General features: G+C 40.1%; 3 protein-coding genes across 6 annotated transcripts; 2 read left to right on the top strand and 1 right to left on the bottom strand.

The window, feature by feature from the left end:
* The first annotated feature begins 265 nt into the window (after positions 1-265).
* Positions 266-7,314, top strand: vamp2 (vesicle-associated membrane protein 2). The gene is made up of 5 exons (XM_046411392.1): positions 266-907; positions 5,926-6,031; positions 6,337-6,495; positions 6,976-7,027; positions 7,253-7,314. Coding segments are annotated over exons 1-5 (336 nt in total). The 5' UTR covers positions 266-905; the 3' UTR covers positions 7,270-7,314.
* An 8,949-nt stretch (positions 7,315-16,263) lies between these two features.
* pcolcea (procollagen C-endopeptidase enhancer a) lies at positions 16,264-21,855 on the top strand. Its single transcript, XM_046411136.1, has 9 exons — positions 16,264-16,420; positions 18,349-18,457; positions 18,548-18,806; positions 20,201-20,325; positions 20,436-20,572; positions 20,677-21,014; positions 21,094-21,171; positions 21,251-21,421; positions 21,519-21,855. Exons 1-9 carry the CDS (start codon positions 16,332-16,334, stop codon positions 21,647-21,649), a joined length of 1,437 nt encoding a protein of 478 aa, XP_046267092.1. The 5' UTR covers positions 16,264-16,331; the 3' UTR covers positions 21,650-21,855.
* Positions 21,856-23,477: 1,622 nt separating this feature from the next.
* On the bottom strand, positions 23,478-26,790 carry tmem88a (transmembrane protein 88 a). 4 transcript variants are annotated; one of them, XM_046411139.1, is made up of 4 exons: positions 26,257-26,790; positions 24,552-24,877; positions 23,787-24,071; positions 23,478-23,727 (listed from the first exon to the last, which is right to left on the bottom strand). In XM_046411139.1, exons 1-3 carry the CDS (start codon positions 26,498-26,500, stop codon positions 23,787-23,789), a joined length of 855 nt encoding a protein of 284 aa, XP_046267095.1. In that variant the 5' UTR covers positions 26,501-26,790; the 3' UTR covers positions 23,478-23,727. The 4 variants fall into 4 exon arrangements, with proteins under 4 accessions (XP_046267095.1, XP_046267094.1, XP_046267093.1 ...); XM_046411138.1 differs by having other exon boundaries at positions 23,478-23,742; XM_046411137.1 differs by having other exon boundaries at positions 23,478-23,722; positions 26,257-26,789.
* Positions 26,791-27,927: the final 1,137 nt, after the last annotated feature.

The following is a 27,927-nucleotide window of genomic DNA, read 5'->3' on the forward strand; positions in this document are numbered from 1 at the left end:
TGTAATTGTATTATTTTGCAATGAGTCCTACATTTTGTTTTTGCGTTTCTTGAGAACTGTTGACCCCCCTCAGAGGCTGGGAAGGGTCCCTAGGTCCCCAAAGGCCAAGCCATATGCCTTAAAAGACCCCATCCTTACATTAATTATGTATACAGTTTGGAGTATGCTACCATGCTGAACGTAGCGCAGATCTGAAATGACGGTGAAACCTTGCCCCTCTAACAAATGGCTGGAAAATTGTTTTCAGATGGTTTAACTCTCCACTGCGTTCCTATCTATATTTACTATAAATGATAACCAGGCAACTTACTGCGAAGCTCGCCACACCCCCTTTCGAGGAACGCCATTTTGTTGACATACACACTTGCAATCAAAATAAGCTCTTTAAAAGGAGCTTTTAACACACGCATGGACATGACATGTAAAGCCTGTCATTGAAATATGCGCAGAGTCCCAATCACAGCCACGACAGATAAAAAGACGCTCTCCTGTTAGCAAAACAGGGTGTTTGAAGTCTCCGGCCACCCATTTCAACATGAAACTCGCCGCGATTGACGTCACCGAGCCATCTTTGTTCACCTAATCCAGGCGTCTGTTTATTACACCTTCATTACTGCACGGACCCGGACAGCGCTAGGCTCTAGTAATAGCCTGCAGGTGCCACATCACCGTAGAAATAGGAAAAGAGGTTTTGTATAGAGGGGACACAGCTCAGTGGCAGATACGAGTTCAGAGTTCCTTCAAGGCTATATAGGCAGGGAAACGCCACAATAACCAACCAAAGGGTGCCAGAGGGAAGAGAGGAGCGCAGAAGCCAATCCACATCCATCTGCCAGCCACTTAGCAAGCGCTAACATTTCCAGTCCGGATCTCAGCACAGCTGTCTAGCCAATACTACCAGGATAATGTGAGTACAGCATTTTTTTAAAGCTCTTTTTAACTAATTCTATTAATAAATTATAATTTCGTTCGCACGTCCGATGTTGGCAGGCTGTCTGAACGATCTCTTCTCTGTATCTTTCCCATCAAATGCTGACGTTATTTCACTGTTGTCACGCTAATGTCTATATCGCTGCTATACTGTAGGTTATGTCGCTTGTTTAATTTAATGATAGGACCACAGCTCATTTTCTCTGATAATATGAGCCAAACGTAAATGTAGAGGCTAACGCGTCGGCCTAACCTTGGAGCAGATGGAGACATCGCGTTCATCTGTTATAAACATATAATTAGCCTTATTTTATACAGTAATTGAGCTCTGTGTTGCATCGCGTATCTCTTTAATGCAGTCGTCTCGTGCTTTCCAAATGAGCCAGCACGCACGCATTTTTTTCCAGTTTGGACTGGTTTGATTTGAAAAGGACAGTCTGTGCGATCACCCACAGGCTAATTAAAACGACATGAAGGAAACATCAAGTATAATAAAGCCCTTTTGTCCTTATTGAACATTTCCAGGCCTTGGTTTTTGTTTTTAGTTTTTCTGTCACTGAACCTAAGGTGACGATTTGGCTAATTCTCAAAACAGCAAGGACAAAATATTGACCGTTTAAAGCTTCGACATTATTCGACGAATACTCTATAGAGCTTCTTATAGACGATGAGATTATTAGCTGTGAAGTAGGCTTAGGCCTAGTTTACGTGATATTCGCAACCTACAGCGGGGGGTGGGGATAGCCTAGCCTCCTACTGTATGTCGTCGATTGTCGTGCGAGGGCGGACAGCTATATATCTCTCCATATTTCAGACTGTTCACGTCTCCAGGAGCAAACTAATCCTCTAAAATGTCCTTCTTCGCTGTTTTATGCGTCACTTTCTTTATTCGACTACATATGAAGCAAACATATAAAGGGTAGGCTAAAGAAAGATAGCAATGACAACCTCGTCTGTCAGTGGCATAGCAGGCAGTTCAAACGTTGAAATAGCCTGGTGCCCGACATACGACATGTTAATGAACAGTGGCAACATGTTTTTAACATCCTCTCTGCGGGCTATAAGTTACATTCGCAACCAAAATTCGGTTGTAATCGTCCATCCAAGTGCTTAAAATCATAAGGAGCCTCCCCGCCCTCGATGTGGGAGGCTTTCAGTGTATTTACAGGCCCGTCGTGCTCGTCCTGAAACGTGATGTCTTAACAGGACACTATGTAGGCCTGGCGTGTCTGTGTCAGAAATGAAAGAAGTGAGTGTTGTGGGTTCGCTTTCAGTTTAGTAACATCAAACAGAATGGGATAGTGAGGCTGGGAGCTGACGCTTTCTGGTCTGGGCTGCTGAGGCGCTGTCCAGTGCTGAAATGTCGCTCTCCAGTGCTCTCAGGTCAGACAGTATGCTTTTTCATGACTGTGACCCAACAACCAGAAATTCAATAGCTTTATTTCTTTTTTAATATAGTGGTTAGTTTGAGTGAAATGTAAATTGTGTGATACTATTCTATTCTATTTTATTCTATTCCATCTAATCTTGCATAAAATGTCGCAAGAATTGTTGCATAAGCACTCTTTGTAAACCACAGTGCGAGACTATTTTTTATAAAATCTGTCTTGAAAGAAGGTTGAATATATTTAGCTTTCATACCAAATCTGACGTTAGTGGAGTGTAGAGAGATGATTGTGATACCTTACCAACACTGCTTATTAGGCTAGCTGTCTTTGTCAGGTCAGATGTCCTTTCGCATTTTTTGATGTGTGATTGCAAACTGTTGCACATTTGTGCTGTTTCGTCGTGTCGCGCTCTGCAAACTGGATGAAATTCTGCCTTCTCTCATGAATGCAATAACAGGGAGAGACAGTATTTGTCAAAAAGGCTGAAACTTATGGTCTAATGGTAAATTTTGAGAGAAATGAAATCAGTTCTTCATTTACCACGGAGACCTGTTGATGTATCAGTCAAATCAGACAAATGTATCGGCGAACAGGGTTTCACTGTCCTGTGTGTGCCACAATCAGTGGTGTATGCAGAGACCCAATCCAGTTTGTTATTTTTTACTTAGAGTATCAGTTGCCCCACCTGGATGTGGGGCTTCCAGTTTGTTGGTCCATCAAACAGAGTGAGTGATATTTACAGGATGGAGAAGCTGGTGGGAAATCTTGTCGATGCTGTAGTTACTCATCCTGGTTCGTTGGGGTGCCAGTTCAGAGGAGATGATAGTGTGAACTTCTGCGTTCATTACATGTTGCTCGAAAACAAACCTATGGTAATTCCTTAGAATTTGTATTGGTTAATATAAGGTGATGAATGTCCTGTACCAGTACAGATGCTGATTTGTAAACAAACTGTAATTGTAGAATGATGAACACTCTAATCTAAAGTAATGAAACAATACATACTTTATACATATCTATCTTTGTTTAAGACACATGACAATAAACTGCCATTATAGATATCATAGGTAACCTTAGGGGTTTTATATTGCCAGTTTCTGTTGAGGCTAGTTAGCAGCTGGTTGGGACCACCAGTACCATCAGGCCAACCATTCAAAAGGATTTGTTGTTGTTAGAGGATTAGTAATGTGTGAGCGTGTAAAGGTGACCTTTATACAGAGTTTTGTCTCAGTGTACTGTAGCTTAGCTATAACTGATGTACATTCATCAAAAGAAGATACAGCCGTAGCTTTATCATAAAGTACAGGTTTACAATTTCTAGTTTTATTGATTCAGCTGGATTGATAGATAGCAATTAAAGACGATAAATTAAGCATGCAGAGCTACTCCACACAACATGCAAAAATTAGGCATTTAAAAAATGTTCTGGCTATTTCCTTTGCCTTTTTAATGTCTGTGCTTCTACATCAAGTTGCAAAGTGTTTAAGATTTAATGTTAAGAGTATGTTAACACATTTAATTGATATTAAAGCTGATATTTGTACCTTGAGATAATGATGTCTGTCTGCTGTCTGTTCTGCATTACAGAGATGTTATGCACAGTTACATGTTCACTTTAGTGGTCCCCGTATCATTCAGATTAGATTTTGTTTCCCCTGATTTCCTTGAGGGAAAAACAAAAACAGAATTTGAAAAAATAACTGTGGATATCATTTGAAAGATTTTTTGTGTTGAAAAAGATCCAGGAATGGTCATGAATTGAACCTGTTGGCTATTAAATCTATGTATCATTGCATTTCACTAGAGTGTGTTTTTAGACATGTATTTAAAGGACACATTTTCCTTTCTAATGTTAACAAGTGCTGCCTGAGAACTAGGAGAATAATGTGTATCTGGAAATGTTTCTGTTTCTGTTTGTTTATGTGGGTTGTTGCTCAACTGTTCAGTGACGCTGCATTCTGTATTTTTGTTGAATCTTGGTGTGATAATGATTTGCCTGCATGAGATATACACTTGGTCTGTAGTTCTAACAGTGTAGCCTACAGCTGTCACTCAGCATAGGTTTTTGTTTATCGTTTACTGTTCATCACTCAGATTTAAGCAATCAACAGCAAGGGCTTGATGAGACAGGCAATAGCATTCAATAAAAAATCATAAATGACTACATATAATTTTTTAAATATTTTTAATTTCTGCTCCTACAAAGAGCAGAGATCCAAATACATGTCAACATGAAAACGAGGCGTTTTCATGGAGCATTCACTTTTCAGTGGTAAATGGCACTCTTACTTAAATTACTCATCTCTCACTGAGGTCATTATTGGTGTGTAGTGCATCCAAAAGAAAAGGTCTTTGTAGGTCACAATACAACATGACATGACAAATCAAGTGGACTTTGCCATAGCCTGCAGCACTTGATTCTTTTTCTTATAGAAGGTATTCATCTGGACTTTACAGCTTGTAACATTTCATGTGGAAATAATTATTAAAGTAAATCTTCCACATCTGATAATTTAGATCTGATTTTGATTTGAACCACAATACCGACATATACATTTTAGTGCTTTTACAACCTTTCAATAAACAGCAAAGTACCAGACGTGTCACCATCACATTGCCATTATCTAACCACCAGCACAGTTGAACACAAAGCAGAGCTCCACACTCTATTAGCAGATATACCAACAACTGAGTGAATTAAAAACAATATTTGTACATCTGTGAGCAAACCAAATTAAATTTTTGTCTTTTTGGTTTACTCACTTCCTAAGGTGCATAATCTTACATATATTAAGGAGCAGGAGCACTCATCTTTTAAGGCGGGGTTGACAGAGTTGGAGAAACCAGCATGAGTAAAAAAAAAAAAAAAATACCACATCTTTCTTCAAGCCTCCTCCTGAGTAGCACCCAACTACCTCATGTCTCATTCACGTGTAAGAAAATACGTAAAATTATCCTAAAGAATGGAAACAACTATTGTTAGTACTCACAGCTACCAGGCTAACCTGTTAGTAATGCGAAATTTCGGCTGCACTATCTCTGCCATTCTTGCGCAACTAGCTCACTAATAGCTTTAGCAATATATCCACCTAGCCTTTAAAAGACTAAGGTCATGTGTAATGAGTGCATGGACAGAGTGTACCCGGGTCGGCAGGTACACAGGTGTATAGGCTGGTATGTTGTACAGCTGAATGAAGTGACTGGACAGGCTTATTACTAGCTTAGACATGAGGTTGTGTTTTATCAGAATATTTGAATTATTGATAGGTGTCAGGATGTGAAGAGATTTTCCAGAAATATAACACTTTCAATATTATATATTAACTACAAGAATGTATTAACATTTTTTCTTGTTATTTTTTCCTTTCTTTTATCTTTGTTTGTCAATCCAAACGGCCATCTATTAAAAAAACAAAAAAACAAAAGAAACCTCCTATGGTGAATTTATGCGTGTATGTGGTAATAAGTAGAGGTCTTCTGTTGTTTTTAGGGTATTTTTATTATTACTGTGTTTCCAAGGCTTTCTAAACTTTTATTTATTTATTTATTTATTTTTTGATGGGTCTGCTTCATATGAGAACTGAATATTTGTATTTTTTATAATTAGGTCTGCCCCAGCCGCTGGAGCCCCTGCAGCAGAGGGAGCAAATAATCCACCTCCCAATCTTACCAGCAACCGTCGTCTGCAGCAGACGCAGGCACAGGTGGATGAGGTGAGTACCCACCTCGCTACTTTGCATATAGACTTTCGAGGTTTTAACGTTAACTGGTCTCTGCTCACATACAGTTCAAGTTTTAAACAGAAAAACACTAGCAAACACATTGCTAGGAACAGGTTTGACCTTAGTCAGTTATACAATTCTGAAACCGTGATTTGACATGGAACTTAATTAAACAACTTTCCATCATATTCAATAGGTAACAGTTCAACCCGACACAGGTCACTGCCAGTATGACACACAAGTCTTTATGTCTTGATAGCTAATTACACTACACTGGGTTTCGTGTCCCTCCCCAGGTGGTGGATATCATGCGTGTAAACGTGGATAAGGTTCTGGAGCGTGATCAGAAGCTGTCAGAACTGGACGATCGGGCTGACGCCCTGCAGGCTGGAGCTTCTCAGTTTGAGACCAGTGCTGCAAAACTGAAGAATAAATACTGGTGGAAGAATGCTAAGGTGAGTACATACACACATTCTTACTTGAATAACAAATACATGTGTGTAAAGGCTATCTGAAACTGTCCTGTTTAATGAAAGCTGCTAGCTACGCGTGGGCCATCGCGATTTTTGATTTCTGGGTTGTACATATACTGTCTATGACATCATGGTATCACCCATTGGCATGTCAACTTAGGAATCATGGTGCCATCATTGTATTCATGCTGTGCAGCATTGTAAAACAAACTGAGGCTGCTGGAGATTTTAATTTAACAGAGGATTAGATGAAAGTTAAGGAATTTTATCAAATGTGAGTATGGCTAATACAGACAGGGACAAGTGAAATTTTGTCTGAGCTACATGAGCTTCATATCATTGAAGGCTGCTGTTTTTGTGTGTTTTTGGTGTTTCAAGAATTATTGCAAAATTGAAAAACAAAAGAAGAGACAAATTTCACAGTTGTTGTAATGACTCTCTCTAAAAATCCACTGATTACAGATGATGATTATCCTGGGTGTGATATGTGTGATTGTCCTCATCGTCATTATTGGTAAGAAACCTTTGATTATGTCTTTGTTATCCCAGTGGTATGAATTAATTAATTTTCTTTCTTTCTTTCAATTAATTGTAAAACAGTGAATGCAAAGTCTACTCTACACATATGTATTGTATAATATCCATGAGGGTAAAAAGCCAGGTACAAATCGAAAATTATATTAATTCAATTAAGAATTAAATTTCATCACATTTCTTTTCCCTTTCTCTCTGTCCACAGTGTACTTCAGCACCTAAGAAGAGTTGCTCCTACCCCAGTCTAATCGCAGCTTCCTTGCTACAGAAAAAAAACCCTCAAATTGATTACAAAATTAACCATGAGAAAATAATTTATTATATATATCTCCCTGATTAGCCTCGATATGACGCCCCTAAACCCTTCAGGGCCCCATGGCTCCCCCACTTCCACCACCTCGCCTCTGGACCCCTGTCTATATTTGTCCTGTGAGTGTGTGGCCCTGTCTCCTTTCTGGGTACTCTCGGCTTTTCTAACCTGCCATACTGAGAACCAAACACTTGTGACGATGCAACAACAGAAAAGGAAACAATGATTGGCTATAATTGTTACATAACTGATATATATATAGTTCTTTGTAGAGTTTTATTCTGATATATACTGTTTTGTAGGTGTGTGTGCGTGTGTGTGTGCATTTTGTATTTTTTAATTTTTGTATTAATTTTACGTATGCTTCAGCGTTAAATACTGCCTACTAGTGTGTATCTTGCATGTAATCATCATCTGTCTGTCCCCTGATTACTCTCTCTTTTTGATGTATTTTTGCACAGTGGAGTTGGTCTCCACTTAACTAATGAAACACCAGTTGATTTTCAAGTCCATCTGTGTTAACTCATGTCCGCCGGGATAGCCCAAAATAAGCTAGAGATCTAAAACTTGTAAAAAAAAAAATATCGAGTTACAAAAATTTGAGCTACTCAGCTCCAAATTCCTATAACTTGATGCGATCAAATCCTCAAGTCTTAGCTTCTTTGCTGGCTTTCTGAGAGAGATAACACTCACAAATAATGCATGAATTGTTAAACTAATCCCTAGTAATCATTATTTCCAGTCCTTTCCATCTGAGTATCATTTCTCTTTTTCCATCTCTGTTCTCTAATAACCTTTGTAACGTCTTCAACGTCCTCTTCTTTCTCTCAGCATGCTTGAACACCTCAAATTTTTCTGATAATTTCAAAACTGCCATAGTACAGTTGGACCAATGTCTGTAGATGTTTCTTTTTTATTTAAATATTACGTAGTGTCTTATTTCGAAAACATTCCTTCATTGCATTTTAGTGCAAATGGTCTTACCGTAGCACACGTAAGTGTAAGTATCTTTAAAAAAAATACACGCGATGAAACTTGTGTCGAAAACGTTGGTCATACAAACCGTAGGAGAAAACTCTTATAGTCAATAGCTGTAAAGGTACATTTAGACATAGACAGGATTAGACTTTCAATCTGTCCAAATTATTTTCTTTTGTAATAATGATGATGTTATCCTAACATTACACTTAGTGTAAACTATGGAGATGTCATTAATGTCAAACTGTGGATTCGGGCTTACAAAACAAGCCTAATGCTGGGTGATAAAATAGGGCCATTGCATAAATCGACAGTTGATTCATTTTCATAAAGCAAAGGTTAATTCCCTCTGGCCCATTACCTACTGGACACTGTAAAGCCTTAGTCTTCAGTTACTTTTGTTAGTTACTGTAGAATATTTCCAGTCAAACACACCCTCACACTCTGTGTAAGGGGAGTGGCTGACTGCAGAAAAAGAATCTGTTTAAAATGCACAAACAACCTTGTTTTTGATGGCGCTGTCTGGCTGGTCAATAGCCTGGCCAAAGGAGATCCTTGTGCAGCAAAACCTCTCCACATGAAGAGCACATAAAAATAAAGAGACAATTCAGCCTTATTTTCCAGGAACAGGAACAGAGGCTAATAAGAAGTTGTCATATTCACAGTTGAGTTTTGGGGGAAGGCTCAGAAATGTACCGTCAGAGGTTAGTGACAAGAGACGTGAGAAGCAATTATTCCAAAACCTGAGGCACTCCTTTGAGGAGTGTTTTGGTAGCGCAGTGGGTCTGTCTTCGTGTTTCTCCCTATAGTTAAGGCCTTTTTTTCTTTTTTAAATACAATAGATTCTATTTTTTATTATAGTATATTTTTGTGTGAAACAGACAGGTAAAGAGGACGAGTGCAATCAGTACTATTTGCTGCCCACAGCAGAGAGCTCCACTTTACCTTCGTCTGGTGTGTTTTTTGTAATTCAACTCTGTGCGTTATACACTGCCAAGCAACAAGGGAGAGGCTTCTATTGTTATTTCTTTCATTGGTGCCCTCGCTGGTTTGGTCTTAAACATTTTTTTTTTTTTTACATTGTCTTGCCATCTGCTCCTGTGCATACTACCTTATGGGTATTTTATGAGCAGGAGAGCAGGGCAATATGATGCACTTGGTTTTTAATGCTCTGTCAAACTAAGGCCCTACACACATACATGGACATGAGGTGACAACTGCAAATTTTGAGGGATCTGAAACCATTTTACATCCAAATATAGAACAAGAGTTTTAATTGTGGTCATGTGAAATCTGAGCTCTAAAATCTTTCAGCTATTCAGTCAAATCCCAGTCTTACTAGATGGGAGACTTTTTAAGTGTGCTTACCTCCACATTAACAAATGCTTAACAGGAAGCGGTTCAGTTTATGCTGCCCACTTACACCATTTTTACCAATCCTAAAATGTATAAATCTGGCTTCACGGTAGGCAACAGTCACTGCAAAGATAGAGACTATGAAACCACAATATGTCAAAACGTGTGTGTAAAGCCCTAGTGGCCTTGTCTCTTTTCAACAAGACTTTATAACTTTCCCACCAGCTGAGAAGACCAACCTGCCCCCCTTTGCTCAACTCACTGATTCTGAATCCTACAGTGTGTGTGTGAGTGTGTGTGGGTGTGTATGTGTGTGTGTTAGAATAGCTCTGTCTTGGGAATATCCCCGGTTTATCCCGACAGATTAGGCCGCTTAAATCTCAGAGCGAGGGCACGTTGTTTCCGTGACCACTGAAGTACACAAGTAGAGAGGTTACAGATCTGCCGGCCAGTTCACTTAGGAAGGACCCCAACCTAATAACCGCACTCCTCCCCCCTTTCCCTATAAGTTTAAGAGCAAAAGTAAACTGCAGAAGATTACCAAAGACCAGATTTCCATGCTTACGCTGCCAAATGCCATCAAAAACAAGTGGGAGAGAAACAGGTTATCCAAACTATCCCAGTCTGTTTTAAATAGCTTAGACCCTTACCCTATTTATCCACGATTACAGGACCTTTTAACCATCTCACACTATTTACATGGTGTGTCAGTTTGGCTTGTGGGTGTGCCATTCTAACATATGCAAATTAAACCAAAACATAAGGATCGCATGCTTCAAATCTCAAATCCAGACTCTCCCCACCGTGTGTATCCCAGGTCTGAGGAGCTGCTTTATCAAGTTTTTAGACACATCATCCTATAACGTATAATAGCACAACTTTTTGTTCTGTGTCTCCATAGTGCTGCCAATTTCTAAACACATAAACTAACTATAACTATTAGTCATTAAGCAAGAAAAACATCATAAAAAAATCTGCATTGTTTGGTGTTGTAACATGGGGGTGTTTTGGGGAGTAGGGGGTCCTATATCCTCAGGTTTAAGGTATTAGCAATTTACCAAAATATATAATAGGACAAAAAATATATTACTAGCTGTAAAATTGGGATTTGGCAATAGAAAATCATTAAAGGGTTACAAATGTGGTCCTTTTAGACATCCTGCAGGAGTTAACCACACAATGGACTGAAGTGAAATAACACTACTGATTGGGGTAGGACTTCTGTGTTATCCATAAATCCAGCTGTTGTGAGTGCTCAACCAATTGGATCACAATAGTGAAAATGAAGCGAGCGCTCTCTTTTTCTGTTGCTTTGTTGTCTGTATGAAAAGATGTGTGCATATGTTTTAACACCGTGGCACTTTTTCTGTTGTGATTCGTTCATTTCAGTGGGACGGGAACATGATTCAGTGGAGAATATTGTCTTATGTCAACCTAAAGAATTGTTCAGTGATCTCAACTTAACGCTGCATTCAGGTCATTTGGGGGTGGTCCAAAATGCAAGTTGCCAACACAGAAAAAGCATCCAGACCCTCTTCCAGGTTTGAAATATAACTTGCGAACTTGTGATTCAAACGTGGAAGGAAGCAAGCAGAAAGAAAAAGACCAACAGGAGTTGGACAGTCGTTCAACAAAGCGTCATGTAATGTTATGTTCAGAGCGGGGAACGTTCTCTTACGTTTGCCGCACCCCCAGATGGGATGAATGCAGTGATAGGAGGGAACCTGAGTCTCTGAATGTTCACTGGATGGCTATAAACATACAATATTCTGCTTATTATATGTTGACATGTTTTATTTTTGAACCAAATATTGTGTTTTTCATTTGCATCAATTTAGTAATAACTCCAGATGTCACTGAAATGTTTGTGTGTAAGCACTGATGGGTAACGGTAAAGAAAATGGGAAGTTAATGGGGAAAAAAGTATTTTTAACTTCAATTGTCCAGAATGCTTAGAATGATTCTGCAGTTTACATCAGATTGCTGTTTGTATCTACACGATATATTTTTTGTTCAAATCTGTTTATTTTTGAGGAAAGATTTTGATTTCTCTTTGGGACTGGGGTTTCTGGGATGAAGGTCCATATTGCCCCTGGTCATCTGGCCTTACAGGAGGGACAGGACTGGAGGATCATGGGCAATGTGTTCAGTTTTATTGGATCTTTTTCTTTTCCTTTGCTTTTATTTATTGATAGATTTATTGTGCTGTCAGTTGGTATGGGATTAGAAACTAAGCAAGGTTGACTCAATGTAAAGGAGAGGAGACTGAATGAAAAACTAAAGTACATAAAATAATTGTAGTGTAAATCTATCAATGTCTTATTATATTGATGAACATCATGAAATATATGTATATTGGAAAAACAGTACCTATGACAACTTGTACTTTTGTGTGTGCTTCATGTGCTTTGTGGGTGTGCAACAATGGGCAGATGCAATTTTGACTGCAATTCTGGGACCTTATCTGACCTGTGTGAATAAGCATAAATTTATTACCAACACAAAGATAAACCTCTTTGTTGAATTTATCCTAATGTGTTTCTAAAATGCATGGAGACCTGGAGCCTGGAGCGAGCACATCCCTCACATGGACACAGTGTTGTGTTCCTACAGTAGCTGTTCGCACCACACACACACACACACACACAGGCTAACACACATACAGCTCAGGTCCACATATCCGTGCACACAAATTGTACATGCATTTAGTCCCATCTTTCTCCAATGAAAAGTCACATTATCACTGAAGTCTATATCACTATAACAGCACAAATCTCATAGAGAAGCATTATTAAACCTCTGTTGTGACTCATGCAATACTACATCAAAGTTAAAAGCACATTAGGAGTAGTTAACAGAGGAGCATATCCATAACATTTGGCTCCACTGTCATGCAAAATGATGGAGCAGTGTTCTGGTTCATTCTATGTCTAGTCCATACCTAGTAATGGTAATAGTAGTATTGTCGCGTAATAACAGAAGAAAAAAGCTAAAATTAAGCCTAACTATTATTTCTTATGAAAGAGCCACCAGTGAACGTCGCTACTGCTGACTTTTATTTTGAAATAAAAAGCGTGGTTCCGTAGATTGTGTCAACATACAGGGACAAAGTCTACCGTAATCCCTGGTCTTTTTCGCTTTGACTTTAGTCCGTAATGAATATGCTCCATATACACCGTACAAACACACATACAGCCTACAATTCTGAAAAATGCCAGTAAACAGCGAAAGGAATTAATTTAAAGCATTATTAGCTATTTTCCGTGCTTGAAGAAGGACAGTTGACACATTGCAGCGCTGATATTTCTTTCTGTTTCCCTTCAGACACGCCACGACTGACTGACTACTTAAAGCTTCAAATAAAATAATTTGTCTTCCCGCATCATACCGGACTACTACTAAATGGTTTTAGCCAAAGCTGTCATCACTATGAATCGTCGGCTGTGGTCATATCACAGTGTTATTAATGGAAATACAGAACAATATATGAGTAGGTGAAAGATTTTTCCAGTGAAAACCACGATGATTAATCCCACCCTCTCACACAGGAGCTCCGCCGCCCAAACTGTAGTTTCAAGTTTTCGACACCAGGTGGCACTGTGTCACCAGTGTCAAGTATGGACACATTCATGTACAGGATATAGACAAAAGTATCCAGACAAACCTCTTTATGAGGCTGTTTTTCAGGGGTTGGGCTAGACCCCTTACGTAGAGTAGGGAAATCTTAATGCTTTACACATTTTGGATCATACTACACTTCCAAATTTGTGGCAACAGTTTGGGGAAGACCCTTTTCTATTCCAGCATGACTGTGTCCCAGTGCACAAAGCAAAGCGGGGTGGAAGAACTTGACTGACCCTCACAGAGTCCTGACCTCAACCCCATCCAACACCTTTGGGATGAACTGGAACGGAGATTGTGAGTCAGGTCTTTTGGTCCAACATCAGTGCCTGACCTCACAAATGCTCCACTGCATGAATGGGCAAACATTCCCACAAAAACACTCCAACATCTTGTGGAAAGCCTTCCCAGAAGACAATAATTAGTCATCCATATAGTTAACAAAGTCAGGCATGACTATGCAGTTGTCTGTAATTTCCACTTTGGTTTTCATTCTCTGAAAACATGCCACATTTTTGTGTCTTTCTTGAAAAAATGAGATGCTTTATTGCTGTTTCCATTGTGACAGCATTTCTCTTTACTAGGTATGATATTGTCATTATAATCCATGGACTTAATGGCAAAAAATGATGTGTCTCCTGAGTAGCTGCCATGAAAGATGAAGGAAAGCTCACTGCATTACGTGTGAACATGTATGCTTACATTTGGAGTTGCTAGACAAACACATGCGTCCATAGTGTGTTCTGTGGTGTGTAAAGTTAGATTCCACTTCAATGCAACATCCTGTAAATGCGAAAGGAGGTGCTGCAAGCTGTTTAGCACACTGTCCATACTCTGAATGCACAATATCACACTTTCTCATGGGCTGCACGATGAAGTGAATCCAAGGAAAAGCTATTGTCCTTCCCTTTTTAGAAACCCAGAGTAGCTGATCTTTGAGACAAACCCGGATGTTGTTAGAAACCGATGACAAATGTTGAACTTTCGTACTTGGAATCTCCTGGTGTCTGACTCCATCTCTAATTCTCTTGAAGGATTAAAAGCAGGATCCTGTAATTCTTGTCAAGTCTTTATCTCTGTGCTTGTGATTCTATTTACAGCCAAGGTCAGATGAAATTTGGCCCACTGTACTGCACCACATAATTGGAGGACAGGTCTTTTTTTTTCTGCACAGAGTAAATTTGAGAGGAACCACGTTTACAGAGAACAGATGGGTCTAGGATTGTTTTCAAAAGATCAGTTTCTGTCCTTCACCTTGTCAGATAGATTCATACATCTGTCTGCATTAGTTTTCATTCTGTTTTCCGCTGCAGTGTCACGTCTAAATGTGTTTTTTATAAATGTAAGGGATTATTTTAGACATAACGGAAGAGTAATTTGCAGCGGGAATGTGTGGAGTACAGTCATCTGTTGGCACAGAGAGGCATGATATAACTCCAGGGTTCATTCAAAAACAACTTTGCACTTTGTTAAACTGCCTCTCTGTCACAACGTTTTAAGTTTGTTTTCCATTTCTCTGATTTCTCCAACCCCTCCTCTCTTCACCCATGTATTTCCTCCCTCACAACAGTCATCTACTCCCCCACTGCCATCCCCACTGACTCTCCAGAAGGAATGCACGTCTAGCTTGAAGGATTCGTCAGGAGTTATTGCAGAAACTTACACCCTTGGCTTGGATTCCTGCTGTAAAGTGTAAAGGTCATTGTTACTCCCACACATAATGGCAGTGGCTGCACAGTTGTGCACACTCAGATGCTGTCCGCCCCCCAGCAGACTCTGCACGTCACTGCATTCCTGCTTTTGCTGCCTGTTATCAGGACTTCGGGTTAACACAAACAAAGCACAGCAGGCTGACTATGAAAACCAGTACTCTTTATCTTTAGCACCAAGACTACTGTAGGCAGGCTGTAAAACCTGAAAGAAGGTTGTAAGTTTGATCTCAGAGTAAAAAGCCAGCTTAAGTCATATGCCACATGTAACTGGAGAAAGAATCTCTCAGCAAAAACTGTGTTTTCATGAGCAGTCCATCCAGCTCGCCCCAGACTTTGATCAAGGTGTTGCAGTGCTGTGGTCTGCAAAAGTGGCTGACATTAGAGATTATTGTAACAGTGTCCCCTTTGGAGGCCTCAGGCCAGAAAGTTGGCTCATTTGTGAATCTTAACAGAGAAAAAATACTCTCTACTCTAGAGTGTTATTCTTGCCTTGCTGGATAGGGTGGAGTGATAGATGCTCTCTGGCTCAAATGTTACGGAGCCAAAGGAGCCCCTGGGGCTTGTGGAAACAAGGTAAGAGATCATTTGTTTTATGATACGTCTTTGTTCGGCTCCTATTAGAGCTTCTTTCAGGTCCTGTCTGCACTTTATTTGTACTAGACAGCTAAAGTAAAATAATTAAGACAAGATCCTGTTCAGTAAATTAATACATGCTGTTGTGGAATGTAAAGATTTACAGGCCTACTAGCTGGTTGCTACAGCCCATAGAGCCTCAGGCTCTGTTCCCACCTGTACACCCAGCATAACGACCAGCCAGACGCTCAGCATGGACGTTAATGGGGTTAACAGCTATTCAGAGCCAGTTTTAAGCTTCTTTTTATGGTATGTTTCAACCATGTGAAGAAGTAGAAACATCTGCTGTGAAAAGATATTCTTTTCTGAATGTGCAAAAAACATCAGCCAGAACTTCTGACACCACTCCCCTTTGCCCTTCTTTCCCAGATGCCCCCTATGTTATATTGAAACCAAGGTTATTATGGAAAAACATCTGGCTCTAATTAAAACCTTCACCTCCCTCCCCACTCACGTCATCCCCCCTCATGGCTTTTTGTTGCTGCCATTGTCCTTTCAGCATCTCTGTCTGTCTCTTCATCAGTTCTCAGACTCTCTCTCCCCCCTCTTATTCCTCCACACTCCACACTCCGCCCATCTGAGCTATCGTCCTCCCTCCCTCATCTTACACTTCTTGCCTCCTGCTGTCTTCCTCTTCTGCAATAGTCCGCTCTGCTTTGTGTGCACGCTTTATCATGATGCATGTGGACAGCATCTTGGGTCTCTCCTTGTTCCTTTCGCTGAGTTTAGGATGGACGAAGGCTCAACAGACCAATTACACCAGGTGAGGTTGCAGTGTGAGGACAGTGTGTATGTTGGGAGAAATGTGCCTTCTTGGAATGAATGATAGTCTTCCTTTTTGTGGCCTTAATGAGGTGACGACCCTATTCTTTGAGTTGAATTGAGTGGAGTTCACAAGAGCATGCAACTTTGTAAAACACTGAATTCTTTCCTGTCTCTGTAAGTAAATTCTTTCCAGATCACAGTTTGATTGGGCACAGAGATGTCCTGTTGGTTTTTGGCTCATGATGTGAGACACACTGAGTCTGCAGTGGCTGAGCCAGATGTTAATGCTTTTGGTTCTGCCTGTGGGGTCGAATCAAAGCCTCTTGGCTCTGGCTCTGGATATCTTGGCTCTAATCAGCAAGCGTCTGACTTTGCTGGGGTTCTGCTGTCTGAAGTCGTAGTTTGTGGGAAACACTTTTTCCATCGCATCTAAGTATATGTTTACTACTGCAGAATGAGGGATGACAGACAAATGCTTTCTAACTGTCTTATTTCTTGAGAAATGTCATGAAAAGTTAAGCAACAGCATTTTCACAAAAGAGCGGAAAAACAGCAACTCTACACTTCACAAACAAACTGTAAATGCCAAAAAATTCACACTAACGTCACAGTAACCAGGCATTTTCTCTGTGGCTCATGAATATACGAATGAGTCTTATGCATCCCCGCTGGCAACAGCCTGAAATAGTAATTTTCCCTTCTGTGAAACGAGCCTTGGAAAGCAACAAAATTTATGATATGTGACTCAGTGACTGTGAAGTTGGAATAGTCTGTCAGCTGCAAAATGTGCTTGTCAGCTATTTCTGAAAAAAAAAACATGAACTACAGATTCATTGGTTTATGCTTCTTTATTTTAATGACCCTAATGCTGTAGTACACATTTTTAAACCATGGCACCCAGTCAGATTTTTCTGTGATGAGATGTGGCTTAACTTAATCTAACCAAGTTCCGGGTGACTTGGTTAGATAAATATGTGGTTAAAGATTATGTAGCTTCAGTTAAGTGTGGTCAAATGTTATTCTAGTGCACAACAACAAAAGGTTTATACTATGAGAAGTCAGTTTAATAGCCTAACTATTGAGTCTATTAATAATAATGTTTGTTTTTGTTTTGTTTTTCACTTTATTTTTCTAGGCTTTTTGATATATTTTTGTCATTGAAGGCTAGATATTGTTATATCAAACACAACTTTTTAAAGGTTTGTTCTTATTTTATAATGTCAATTGACAGTGGTTTGGTCAATAGTCACTGCCCCCTCACTTTTGAGCTAATCACATACCCCTTTCTAACTAGCATGCTCAACAGCTGACCACAAAGGTTTGCCACTTTGTTCCTGTTAAGTAATAACAATAATTCTAAATTTAACCTAATGCTACTGCTAAATAAACACAGAAGAGTGACACAGTAACAAACCTCTTTAACTTTCTCTTAGCTTAGCAAGGCTGCTAATGCTACCTAACTAGCTGAGTGACCACAGAAAAATACTGTGATACCATCAAAACCCTGCCAACTCTGAACTAAGCAACTATTGTAATGTTAGCTGTACTGAAGTTCAAACACTGACAAGGTAGTTAGCGGCTATTAAATGAACACCTTAAAACTGTTGAATATAAATCACCTTCACCTTAATATGTTCTTACAACAGAACTTAACATTAAATAGGGAAATCAATTGTAAGTGGAAAAACAGCCTGAGACTAATAACTTGTAGGGATTTTTTTTCAGTTTTTCCAGTAAATTCAGCAATATCTTATTGGACATTAGTAGTCAGATTTTAGACACAGGCCGCCAAAGGAAGTCGGTCAAAAACATTTGTCTGGTGGACTTGAGAGTCTCAGTGGACTTGTATTAATGCATTTCTATTGTCTCATAGTCCTACACTACCACTAATCTGTCTGCACTGTCTTACTGTCTCCCTCACCATAGGCCGGTGTTCCACTGTGGAGGAGACCTGGTTGCAGACTCAGGCTTTGTTGGCAGTGAGGGTTTCCCAAGCTTTTACAAACCCAACAGCAAATGTACCTGGCGTATCACAGTGAGTCACTTAACCCGCAACATGTCTAAATGTTGACTCCTTTCTCATTCAGTCTTTCAGTGTCTGACTCATAATCTCTCTGGTTTCCAGGTTCCAGAGGGAACCGTGGTCATGCTCTCTTTCCGCATTTTTGACTTGGAGGCTGACTCACAATGTCGCTACGACTATCTGGATGTTTACAATGGACATTCAAACTTGGTGCAAAAACTAGGTCGCTTTTGTGGAACTTTCCGGCCTGGCGCTCTTATTTCAACCACAAACACCATGATGTTGGAGATGGTGTCTGATGCAGAGACGCAGGGAAGAGGGTTTGTGGCCTATTTCAGTGGAGCCAAACCATACATAGATGGTATGTGTTCACATTTTTGAGTATTTTTTCTTTTTGTTATTTTATATCGTGCATACAGATGTGTCCAGCCTGCAAGGGCTTGTAGGACAGAGATTTTTTACAACTTTGTAACCCAATATTTGTTCTCAGTATTGGCTTATAACTGGTCGGTATATTAATTAGTGAATGATTTATTAACCACCAATCAAGCATTAGTTATTTATAAATGATGTTGCATTTGCAAATGGTACTGAATATTTCAGGGTTTTGTTAACACTCTTAGTCACTGTACTGTTTACATCCTTGCTTTCTACTCCTCCCTGGTTCCACATTACATTTACATTTAGTCCTTATTATCAGTTTTTATTTGTTTACATCATCAGCCTCGTTACTAAATTATTATCCATGGCTGAATAAACATACTGAAGCCTCTCAGAACTGAAAGTGGTTTAATACACTTCCACACACGGGTTGTCTCAAAACGTGATAACTGTGCCAATGCTTTCGCAGCAGAATCAAACACTTTGATGTCTTTCAAGAAACCAAAGTCAGGCTGCCAAAAGAGAAAAGCAAGACAGTAGAGAGGAAGAAAGCAATTTGAGGGAAAGCAGCTTTGCTTTCCCCCAGCCTGCTAGTCCCTGTTTTACAAAGGTAATTTGCACAGTTAACTTAGTTTACCTTTCTTATAAAAATTAATGACATTTCACTCCCTTCATCTTTTAATGTTACTGGCTCATAAAGAGGTTACTTAAAGACTATAAAACAAGACTGCAGTGAAAACTTCTGTTGGTGTCTTTCATCAAACAGTAATTCTTTCCCATTGCAGAGGTCAGAAAATGTAGCTTTTTCCCCCATATTTTATACAAAGGGTATGATCAAGGTTTAAATATCCTTTAAATAAATATCAGATTTATTTACTTAAAAGTGGTGCAAAAAAGTCTGTGACTGATAACCCGAATACCCAATACAGATGGTTGTTATTTAAATTATTTATACATGCATAGTCACCCTGGTGACAACCATGAACTGCAACATCCCTGGTTTGACTCAAGCTGGGAACGTTTGTTTTGTCTTTCTCTCTTAAAACATTTTTTTTTATCTCTGCTGTAACAAAAGCAAAAATGACCAGGTTCGCCATGGACCCAGTTAGTTATATATACATATGGAAACAAAGGTAATGAAATGGGCAGGGGCCAACTTAGTCTGCAAACTCAGGACCTGTGGGCTTACACAATGCATCTCCTTCATGAGTATCTTTGTTTCTCCTGACAGTAACAGTTACATAAAGAATACCAGCTCTTAATCATACTACTGATATCTTAAACTTTCAGATAAACATGACCTGTGTAACATATGATCAACATCCCCAACCTCAAAAGTGAAAAGTGAAGAAAAATATGTACGGCTTGTTTCAGACCAAGAGTTCTGTGGGGGGAAGATAACAAAAGCCCAGGGAGAGATCAAGACTCCCAACTGGCCCGACAAGAAATACCCACCAGGAACCAGCTGCTCCTGGCTTATCACTGTGGAGCCTGATATGGTTGGCGGCACACTCATTCCCAACATGCAAATACCTTTCAAAGTCTTTTACAAACTCAACAAGGAAAACACATTGTGATCATTCAGTGTCTGTTTCTGTTTGAGTAACAGGTAATCCAGGTGAAATTTGATAAGTTCGTCTTGGAGGCTGATACCTACTGTCGGTTTGACTATGTGGCATTCTTTAATGGTGGAGAGAAAGATGATTCACGTCTGATTGGAAGATACTGTGGCGATCAGGCACCAGAGTAAGTGATAGGTATCAATAACGTGGTTTGTTGGACTTTAAAGTTATTTTGAAATCAGCTACTTTTAAATTTCCATCTGGTCCTTGATCCTATCTCCTGTCTAGGCCCATTATTTCCAGTACTAATGTGCTACTGGTCCAGTTCGTGTCTGACCTCAGTGTGACATCTGATGGGTTCCTAGCCTACTATACCAGCATCCGACGTGGTGCTCATGTACCAGCTGTTGACACAGGAGCTGGTACGAGGTCCATCCCCCACAAACCTGCAGTCAAACCTCCTGCACCCAAACGTCCTGCCACCACTGCACAGCCACCTGTCCCCACCACCAAATATGTGCCTACTGAGAGACCCAAACCAGTCAAGCCCACTAGAGACCGGGGACAAGGTACCACAGGCCAGGAAAGGAGGGTGCCTATCGTAAGGCCAAATGGAAAGAGACCTGGTGGGTGGAGTTGTGTGCACCTTATGCATGTGTCAAAGTGCAGAAGATGTGCAATTAATGTGCATTTTCATGTTTTTAGTGCCTCAAAATCCTCTATGCGCCAAAGCCTGTAAAAGAGATGGAACCATCAAGACCAGTTTCTGTGCCAGTGAATTTGGTAAGTTGACTGCAGCTCATATACAATAACAAGTAACCACTCCAGTGTTGTGTTCTGACTGAGCCCTCCTTTTTTTCAGTGATAACCGGGAAGGTGACCTCCCTGGCCCCTGGGCCCCGAGGCACTCTTATTGTTAATATCTCCCTCATCAAGGCCTATAAGGCAGGTCGACTGACTATAACCCAAGTTGGAGAGACCATGTCAGTTAGGCTGTTGTCACAGTGCAAGAAATGTCCGCTGTTACGCAGAGGTACGAGGGTCTTGGACACACACCGCAGATTGTTAGCATTTCCATTGACTCAAAAATACTGATCAGTCTTGCTGGCCATTTTTTTCCTTTCCAATAGGTCTCAACTACATTATCATGGGTCAAGTGGATAACGAAGGACGTGGTACCCTGGAACCTGGTGCATTCACAGCTCCGTACAAAGCCCCACACCACAAATTATTAATGAATATCAACAACCAACCCTGTTAACCTCACGACTGTTCAGGCGAGGAAGACAACAAACACACAAATCCAGACATTACAATGTGAAATGCAGATCTATTAAAGGTATATTACAGTAAAACCTAACTTTTAACATTTTATCCACCATCTTAAAGGAACACACAAGTTTAAAACAAACACATGCCGAACCTTAAATTTGTAATTTATATATGAATAAAGGTTTTATATCTCTTTCCAGTGGTCTGATTTCAAACTTATTTGTGACTTTGCAGCTCATGCTGTCTTCAACTGTGTCTCTACTATCATCTAGTGGATTTGAAGGGTAATAGCACTCAAGCAGAACTTGCTCCAAACCACTTCTTTAACAAAGCAATGTATATTTTAGATCCTGTGACATGAGTTGACCGTTAGTTATGTAGTCTAACATCACAATGTCAAGCCTTGCATGGATATTAATGATCCCAGATTGTTTACTTGAGTTTTTAAGCCTGAATGAGTTGGAGGTAAAACCTGAGAAGTAATAGATTTCAAACAACAACAACAAAAAAACTCTCACTCTTCCTTCACAGCTGCTCTATATTTGGTAGCTATCATGACCCGGTGACCTGCTGGTTGGTCTGGAGTCAGCTTTGATGGACTTGAAAGAAAAAGAAATAAGAAATAAGCAGAAGAAAGCAGTGACTTAAAATAAGCAAGCTGATGTTGCTCTGGTCCAAACAGAAAATTCAGACATGAATAGCACAAAGAGAACAAATTCCAAATGCTACATTTACTGCAGAGACATAGACTGAAACTCAGCAAAAGTTTCCTATCAGCTATGGGCAGTAAATAATAATCAAACTCCTGCACATGCTGTTAATAGATATTGAAGTTCCTCTGAGCAATCTGTGAAGATTATCCAAAGGAAGAGCACAGTATCTGCATTATTTAGCTAATGTGTAGGCTCAGTGAGAATGATTTTGGGTGGTAAAATCATCAATAGAATCAAACAATTACAACCGTTCTTCCTGTTCAACTGTTTGCTGTCCAGCCTGAAAACTTTAAACCCTTTATCTTCACTGCTTCTGCTTCTCTCTGTCTTTGTAGGGCAGAACAAAAATGTCTGAACATAAACATTTATCACAAAAATAGAACTCTTTATTGAATGTTATTTCAACTACTTATCATTATTAGACATTTTTCGAGAAGCGAATTCAAAATTAAGACTCTGTTTTGGCATTAATTGAGAATGCAAGAAAAAAATATGCAATTCATCAAAGTCACCAGTAGAGGTCAATGAAGTCAAGAATAAATTCCTTTGGTTTGAGTAATTTCTTGATACCAAAGTCAGTTACTTAGTCTGACTTGAAATTTCTTAGATTGCTTAAAAAAATATGTATTATTTGATAAGAACACATTTCTGAAAAGTTAAATGCATAAGTACATATCAATTCATATATGACATGTAGAAATCAGAATGGAAACATTAGCCTGTGACATATCTCTGTTAACACAAAGTGTGTTTGCTGCTTCTAAGTGGAACTTGAATGGCCAGTGTGAATAAAGAGATGATAACCCATGAGCTATGTACCTCCATGTTACACAGTCATTAAGATGTTCAAAAAATTACAAACATATTTATCTGCCATAACCATGAAGTGTCCGTGGAATTAAATCACAGACAAATGCTATGCCTTTACATTCTGATAACTCTGAACACATGTGCTGCAGTCTAAACCCACAGACTTACAATAAAGATGTTGTACAGTAGTTTGCATGGGACAAAATTAGTGTCTTAAACTTCACCTCCTTTTTTTAAATGAGACTGGTTCAGTTTAGAGTCTATCATGCTCAATGCAGGTGTGAAACACAAAGCTGGGAAGATCAAGCGATACTTTAATTATAAAAAAGTATAAAACACTTTTAATACATTGAAATTGTATACAAAAGCAATATTGACTACTAAACAATGACTATAAATGGTGAAATAGGATCGATTTTACAATGGCTTTAGCTAAAGAAATAAAATTTCAATTTTCTTTACAAAAGGTCCACACTCAAACAACCCAATTCTGGTCATTAAACAGAGATATTACAACCATATTCCTCTCCTCTCCTCTCCTCTCCTCTCCTCTCCTCTCCTCTCCTCTCCTCTCCTCTCCTTCCTCTCCTCTCCTCTCCTCTCTTACACCCACACACTACCCTTTCCCTCCCTCTCTGAAGCACCCTGTTGACCACAGCAGCCCCCTGCGTCCCGCCGGTGGTGTGAGGCGGGCAGGTTCTTATAGACGGCGCGGCTGTAGGGAATGAAACACATGCCCAGCTGGAGGTGTCGGGCCAGTCGGCAGTAGGCAGCGAGTGCCAGGACCAGCAGAGGAGTGAGCAGCAGAAAGCCCACGACCAGCAGAGCCACGCAGGCGGTGTCATCCAGCAGGTCTGAGCAATACAGAGATGTTCCATGAGGCTGCACCTGGAGAGCAAGGAGGAGATGCAAAAAAAATCAAGGAATATACAGGACACACACATGCCAGAATACACACACTATGTGCATTTGGGATACACTATAGTCCCACAATGCATTGCACAAAAAAACCAGAGCAGCTTGGTGCAAACAGCTGCAAAATATTTAAATTAAGCACCGGGAAGATCCACTAAGATCTTGGAAAACAGTATCAAATCACTGGCAAAACAAAAATGGCATTCCTAAAATCCCAGTTTGATTGACAGTCTACATTACTTCCTGTCAGCACAAACGAGTTCTTGTATCTTGACCTTTGAAACCATCCATTACGACATGTTTTCTTATGACTATGTACTATAAGTATGCAGTTTGGAATTAAGTGAGCACCAGTCTCACTTACTGCTTCCATTACTGACTTATAACCTGTGCCCAGTCACAATTTTGTCTGTAAAAACAACGAAGGAAAAAATTTCCACAGGAGAGTCATACCGTGGAGTGGCAGAGGAAGCCGAATACAATCATTGTAAGAGCAGGGGTGAGGATGGTGCCGAACACAATGCTGGCCAGCCCGGCGTTGATCAGCGCTATGATCATATTCTGTGCAGTGACCAGCACAGAGCATGCCCAGCAGTCCAAAGAGCCCCGTAACTCCAGGGGGGGGTCAGTGGCTTCGTTGCACCCCAGGGAGTATGGAGGAGGCACCACGACCCCTGACCCCGCTCTGGAGGGGGAGCCCCGCTCAGAGTGGGCCTGCTCAGACACTGTCTTCTCCAGCGTCCCGTTGCGTGACAGACTCATCTTCCTTATGGTCTCAGCTGCAGGCAAGAAACACAGTTTTAGCACAATAACTTAATGCAGCTGATGAACCTAACCCTGCTGGTTGGACTTAAAGTTTGCATCTGAGGAAAATCTGCATAAACTGAATTTGTATATCACAATATCAAGATAAGCTGTGTATTTATCAATGGATGCCAAGTATTTTAAGTGTTTGCACTTGTGTCTGATGTTGAAAAAACATCCAGAAAATGTTTGTGTATTTTCAGTAGTACTGAAATCTTCTCTTTCGCACATTCCCTGAATTTCTTCAGTCTAACAAATATGGAAAGCTAAAGAATGTTAATCCATTAAGCAACGAGTTCCTTAAATAATGTGGTGAAAGGTGCAGAAAGTCAACACAGATAACTGCACAGCACTAAGTGCAAGGAAATGGGCTCCACTGACCCCCACCCCCAAAGTCCAGGATAACCACCACCCAGAACAATGAGTCAGGAACAGCTGGGAAACTCTGAAAAATCTCACTAATCACCGATCTGAGTGTCAGAACAATGTTATGACTTCAATTTTAAAAGAACAAATGTTGTCCAACAACTGCTACAGAGCTTAACATTTCCACATGACAAATTAAAAGTGATGAGAAAATGACAACGGCAAGTCCCACCATTTTTCTCTTGAGTGTGTCGGCAGCCACTGTTATTATGTCAAGACCCATGTGAACATGTGCTTTGCAACCAATCGGTCATTTTTGCTGTCTCTGAACATGGTTTTCTCTAAATTACACTTTAGTGAATTTCATTATCAGCTCACTTGCTTGTGATGCTCCACAAAGAGAAAATCTACTTGAAAATGGAGCTCATGCTTACTGAATGGACACAAAAGTGCATTTAAATGTGAGTAGAGTCACACAGTGGCAAACCGAGGATGTATAAAACCATCAGAGGACTTTTTCTTATTGGGAATGTGTGTTTTTTTCATTTATGTGGCCCTTTGTCTTTATTGTCTTTTCTTTCAAATGTGTAAATACCAATAAACATCAGACGTTTCTTTTTTTAATAGGTTGGCCAAGAATCCTGTGGCCTAAAATACAGTTTCTGAATTGCTTTCATTTTGAGTTGGTTCTGTTTGTGAGTGTATGTCAGCAAATCTTCCATTCAATCACTGAGCAGCTCAAACATTTGCCTTTTGCTGATGGTAACATTCTATTTATTGATTGACAAGCACCAAAAATAAAGGCAAACTCATCCAGAATCACACATTAACAAAACATTCAGAGAGTTCCATGACATACCTGCATCATGTGTTCCCCTAAACTGAGCCCTTTTGTTGGGGTCAGGATTAGCATTGTTCTGTAACTTCAACATGGTTTTCCAAAAATAAATAAATAAATAAAAATAATAAAAAATAAAGGTGTACTCACTAACCCGATGATGTGTCCTCCTGCAGTTTGACGGTGGCAGCAGATGATGGGACTCTGAAAGACGTGAAGAGTGGTGAGCGGTCAGAGACAAAGAGAATTTCAAGAATTTCCTCCTGATGTATGTCTTCTCTGTTTGAAAATCCAGAGCTTGAAGGTGGTATCCAAATGTAAGTTGGCTCTCTATTACTTCACAAAACCTAAAATATTCTCCTCTTGTGTTCTGTCTGATTCCCAGATATATCATGAGATATGTGCCTGTTATGAATCTGGACTTTTCCCTCAGACCTGTAAAGGAGCGGGTCAGACAAGAGCTCAGCAGACTTGAGACAAATTCTGCTTTCCCACTGGCTTCAGCGCTTCCTTCCCTGACATTCTGTTTCCTCACTCTGACTCCAGTTTGCGATATGATTGAGTGTGTAAGTGCTTATGAATGTGTGCATGTGTGTGTGAGTGTGTATCCTGTGTTGCCTCTGATGCCTAATGCAGAGAAAGCGGACTGGGCTGTGTTAAAGGCTGCTGTTAGTGCCTGGGCAGGGGAGCAGTGGAGGGTTTCTCTGATAACCTCTGGAACCAGGGGGAGGGAAGAAGAGTGTTTATTTGGACAGATTAGAGAAGTCAGGGTGCGCTGCCCAATCCACAACATTTTACACCCTCACTGAGGACTTTCTCCACTCCACTGTCAAATACTGATAAGGTGGGTTTCAAAATCAAGAACAACTCAGTTGCTTTTATAGTGACGGTTCTGCAAAAATGCCTTGCAAACTGCTAATGCCGTTTTGTGACTATAGGACTGACTGTTATGTAAGATGTAGGCCGTACTACAGTCATTATGACACTATATCGTACATACTATACTTATGAGGGTGAGAACAATGAGACAGAACAACCCAAAGTGCTAGAGCTCTGAAGTAAGATGGTAAAGGGCAAACCTGGGTTGCTTAAGAAGTGCCTCAGAAGCAGGAATGAGAGACGATTGGCCCTTGACCTTCTGATGAAAAACAGAGCTCTGCTTTCAGAAAACATAAGGAAATGAGGATGGGGAGGAGTGGGGGAACGATGACTAATTTGGTGGGGAAAAGAAGTTATCATGGGACTGATAAGAAACCAGAGGGGCTCAGTTCAAAGGGTGAAATTAGTATTTTGATATGAAGTCTCATTTTTTCAGCCCACTCTGAACATCTTTGTTTATTTATTTCTTAGATATATACCCTCCCCAGAGAGAATAAGGGTATTTTAACAGTTGGTATAAGGAGAAATGATCAAAGAGTCTGAGGCATTAGTGCTCTGGGTAAAAACAGATATGGGAGCAATGAGTGGTTTTGCCATTAACAATGCCACAGTATTCTGTTTATATGTGCATGTCTATGTCTGGGGGGCTGGTAGAGGAAGAACGTTTTTCCTGTCCTTGGAACCCGGATATCCGCTGCTGTGTCCACGTTCTATGACAAGATGTCCCTGCATCTGCAGTTTTGGCAATCACATGTCCTCTAACCCCAGAGATGAAGGTAGAAATATGGTAAAAATAGCATCCAGAGAGAAAAAAAGGTTTACACATAAAAAAAGATACATACAAAAGGTTATGGGACAGTCTGATGGCTTGTGATGCCTCCGGTATTGTTGCTGTTTTAAAAACAGTGTAATGTTAATCTACATTTGTCATTATTGGTTTAT

The sequence above is a fragment of the Scatophagus argus genome, chromosome 14 (assembly GCF_020382885.2).
Source record: "Scatophagus argus isolate fScaArg1 chromosome 14, fScaArg1.pri, whole genome shotgun sequence".
Classification (NCBI taxonomy): Eukaryota; Metazoa; Chordata; class Actinopteri; family Scatophagidae; genus Scatophagus; species Scatophagus argus.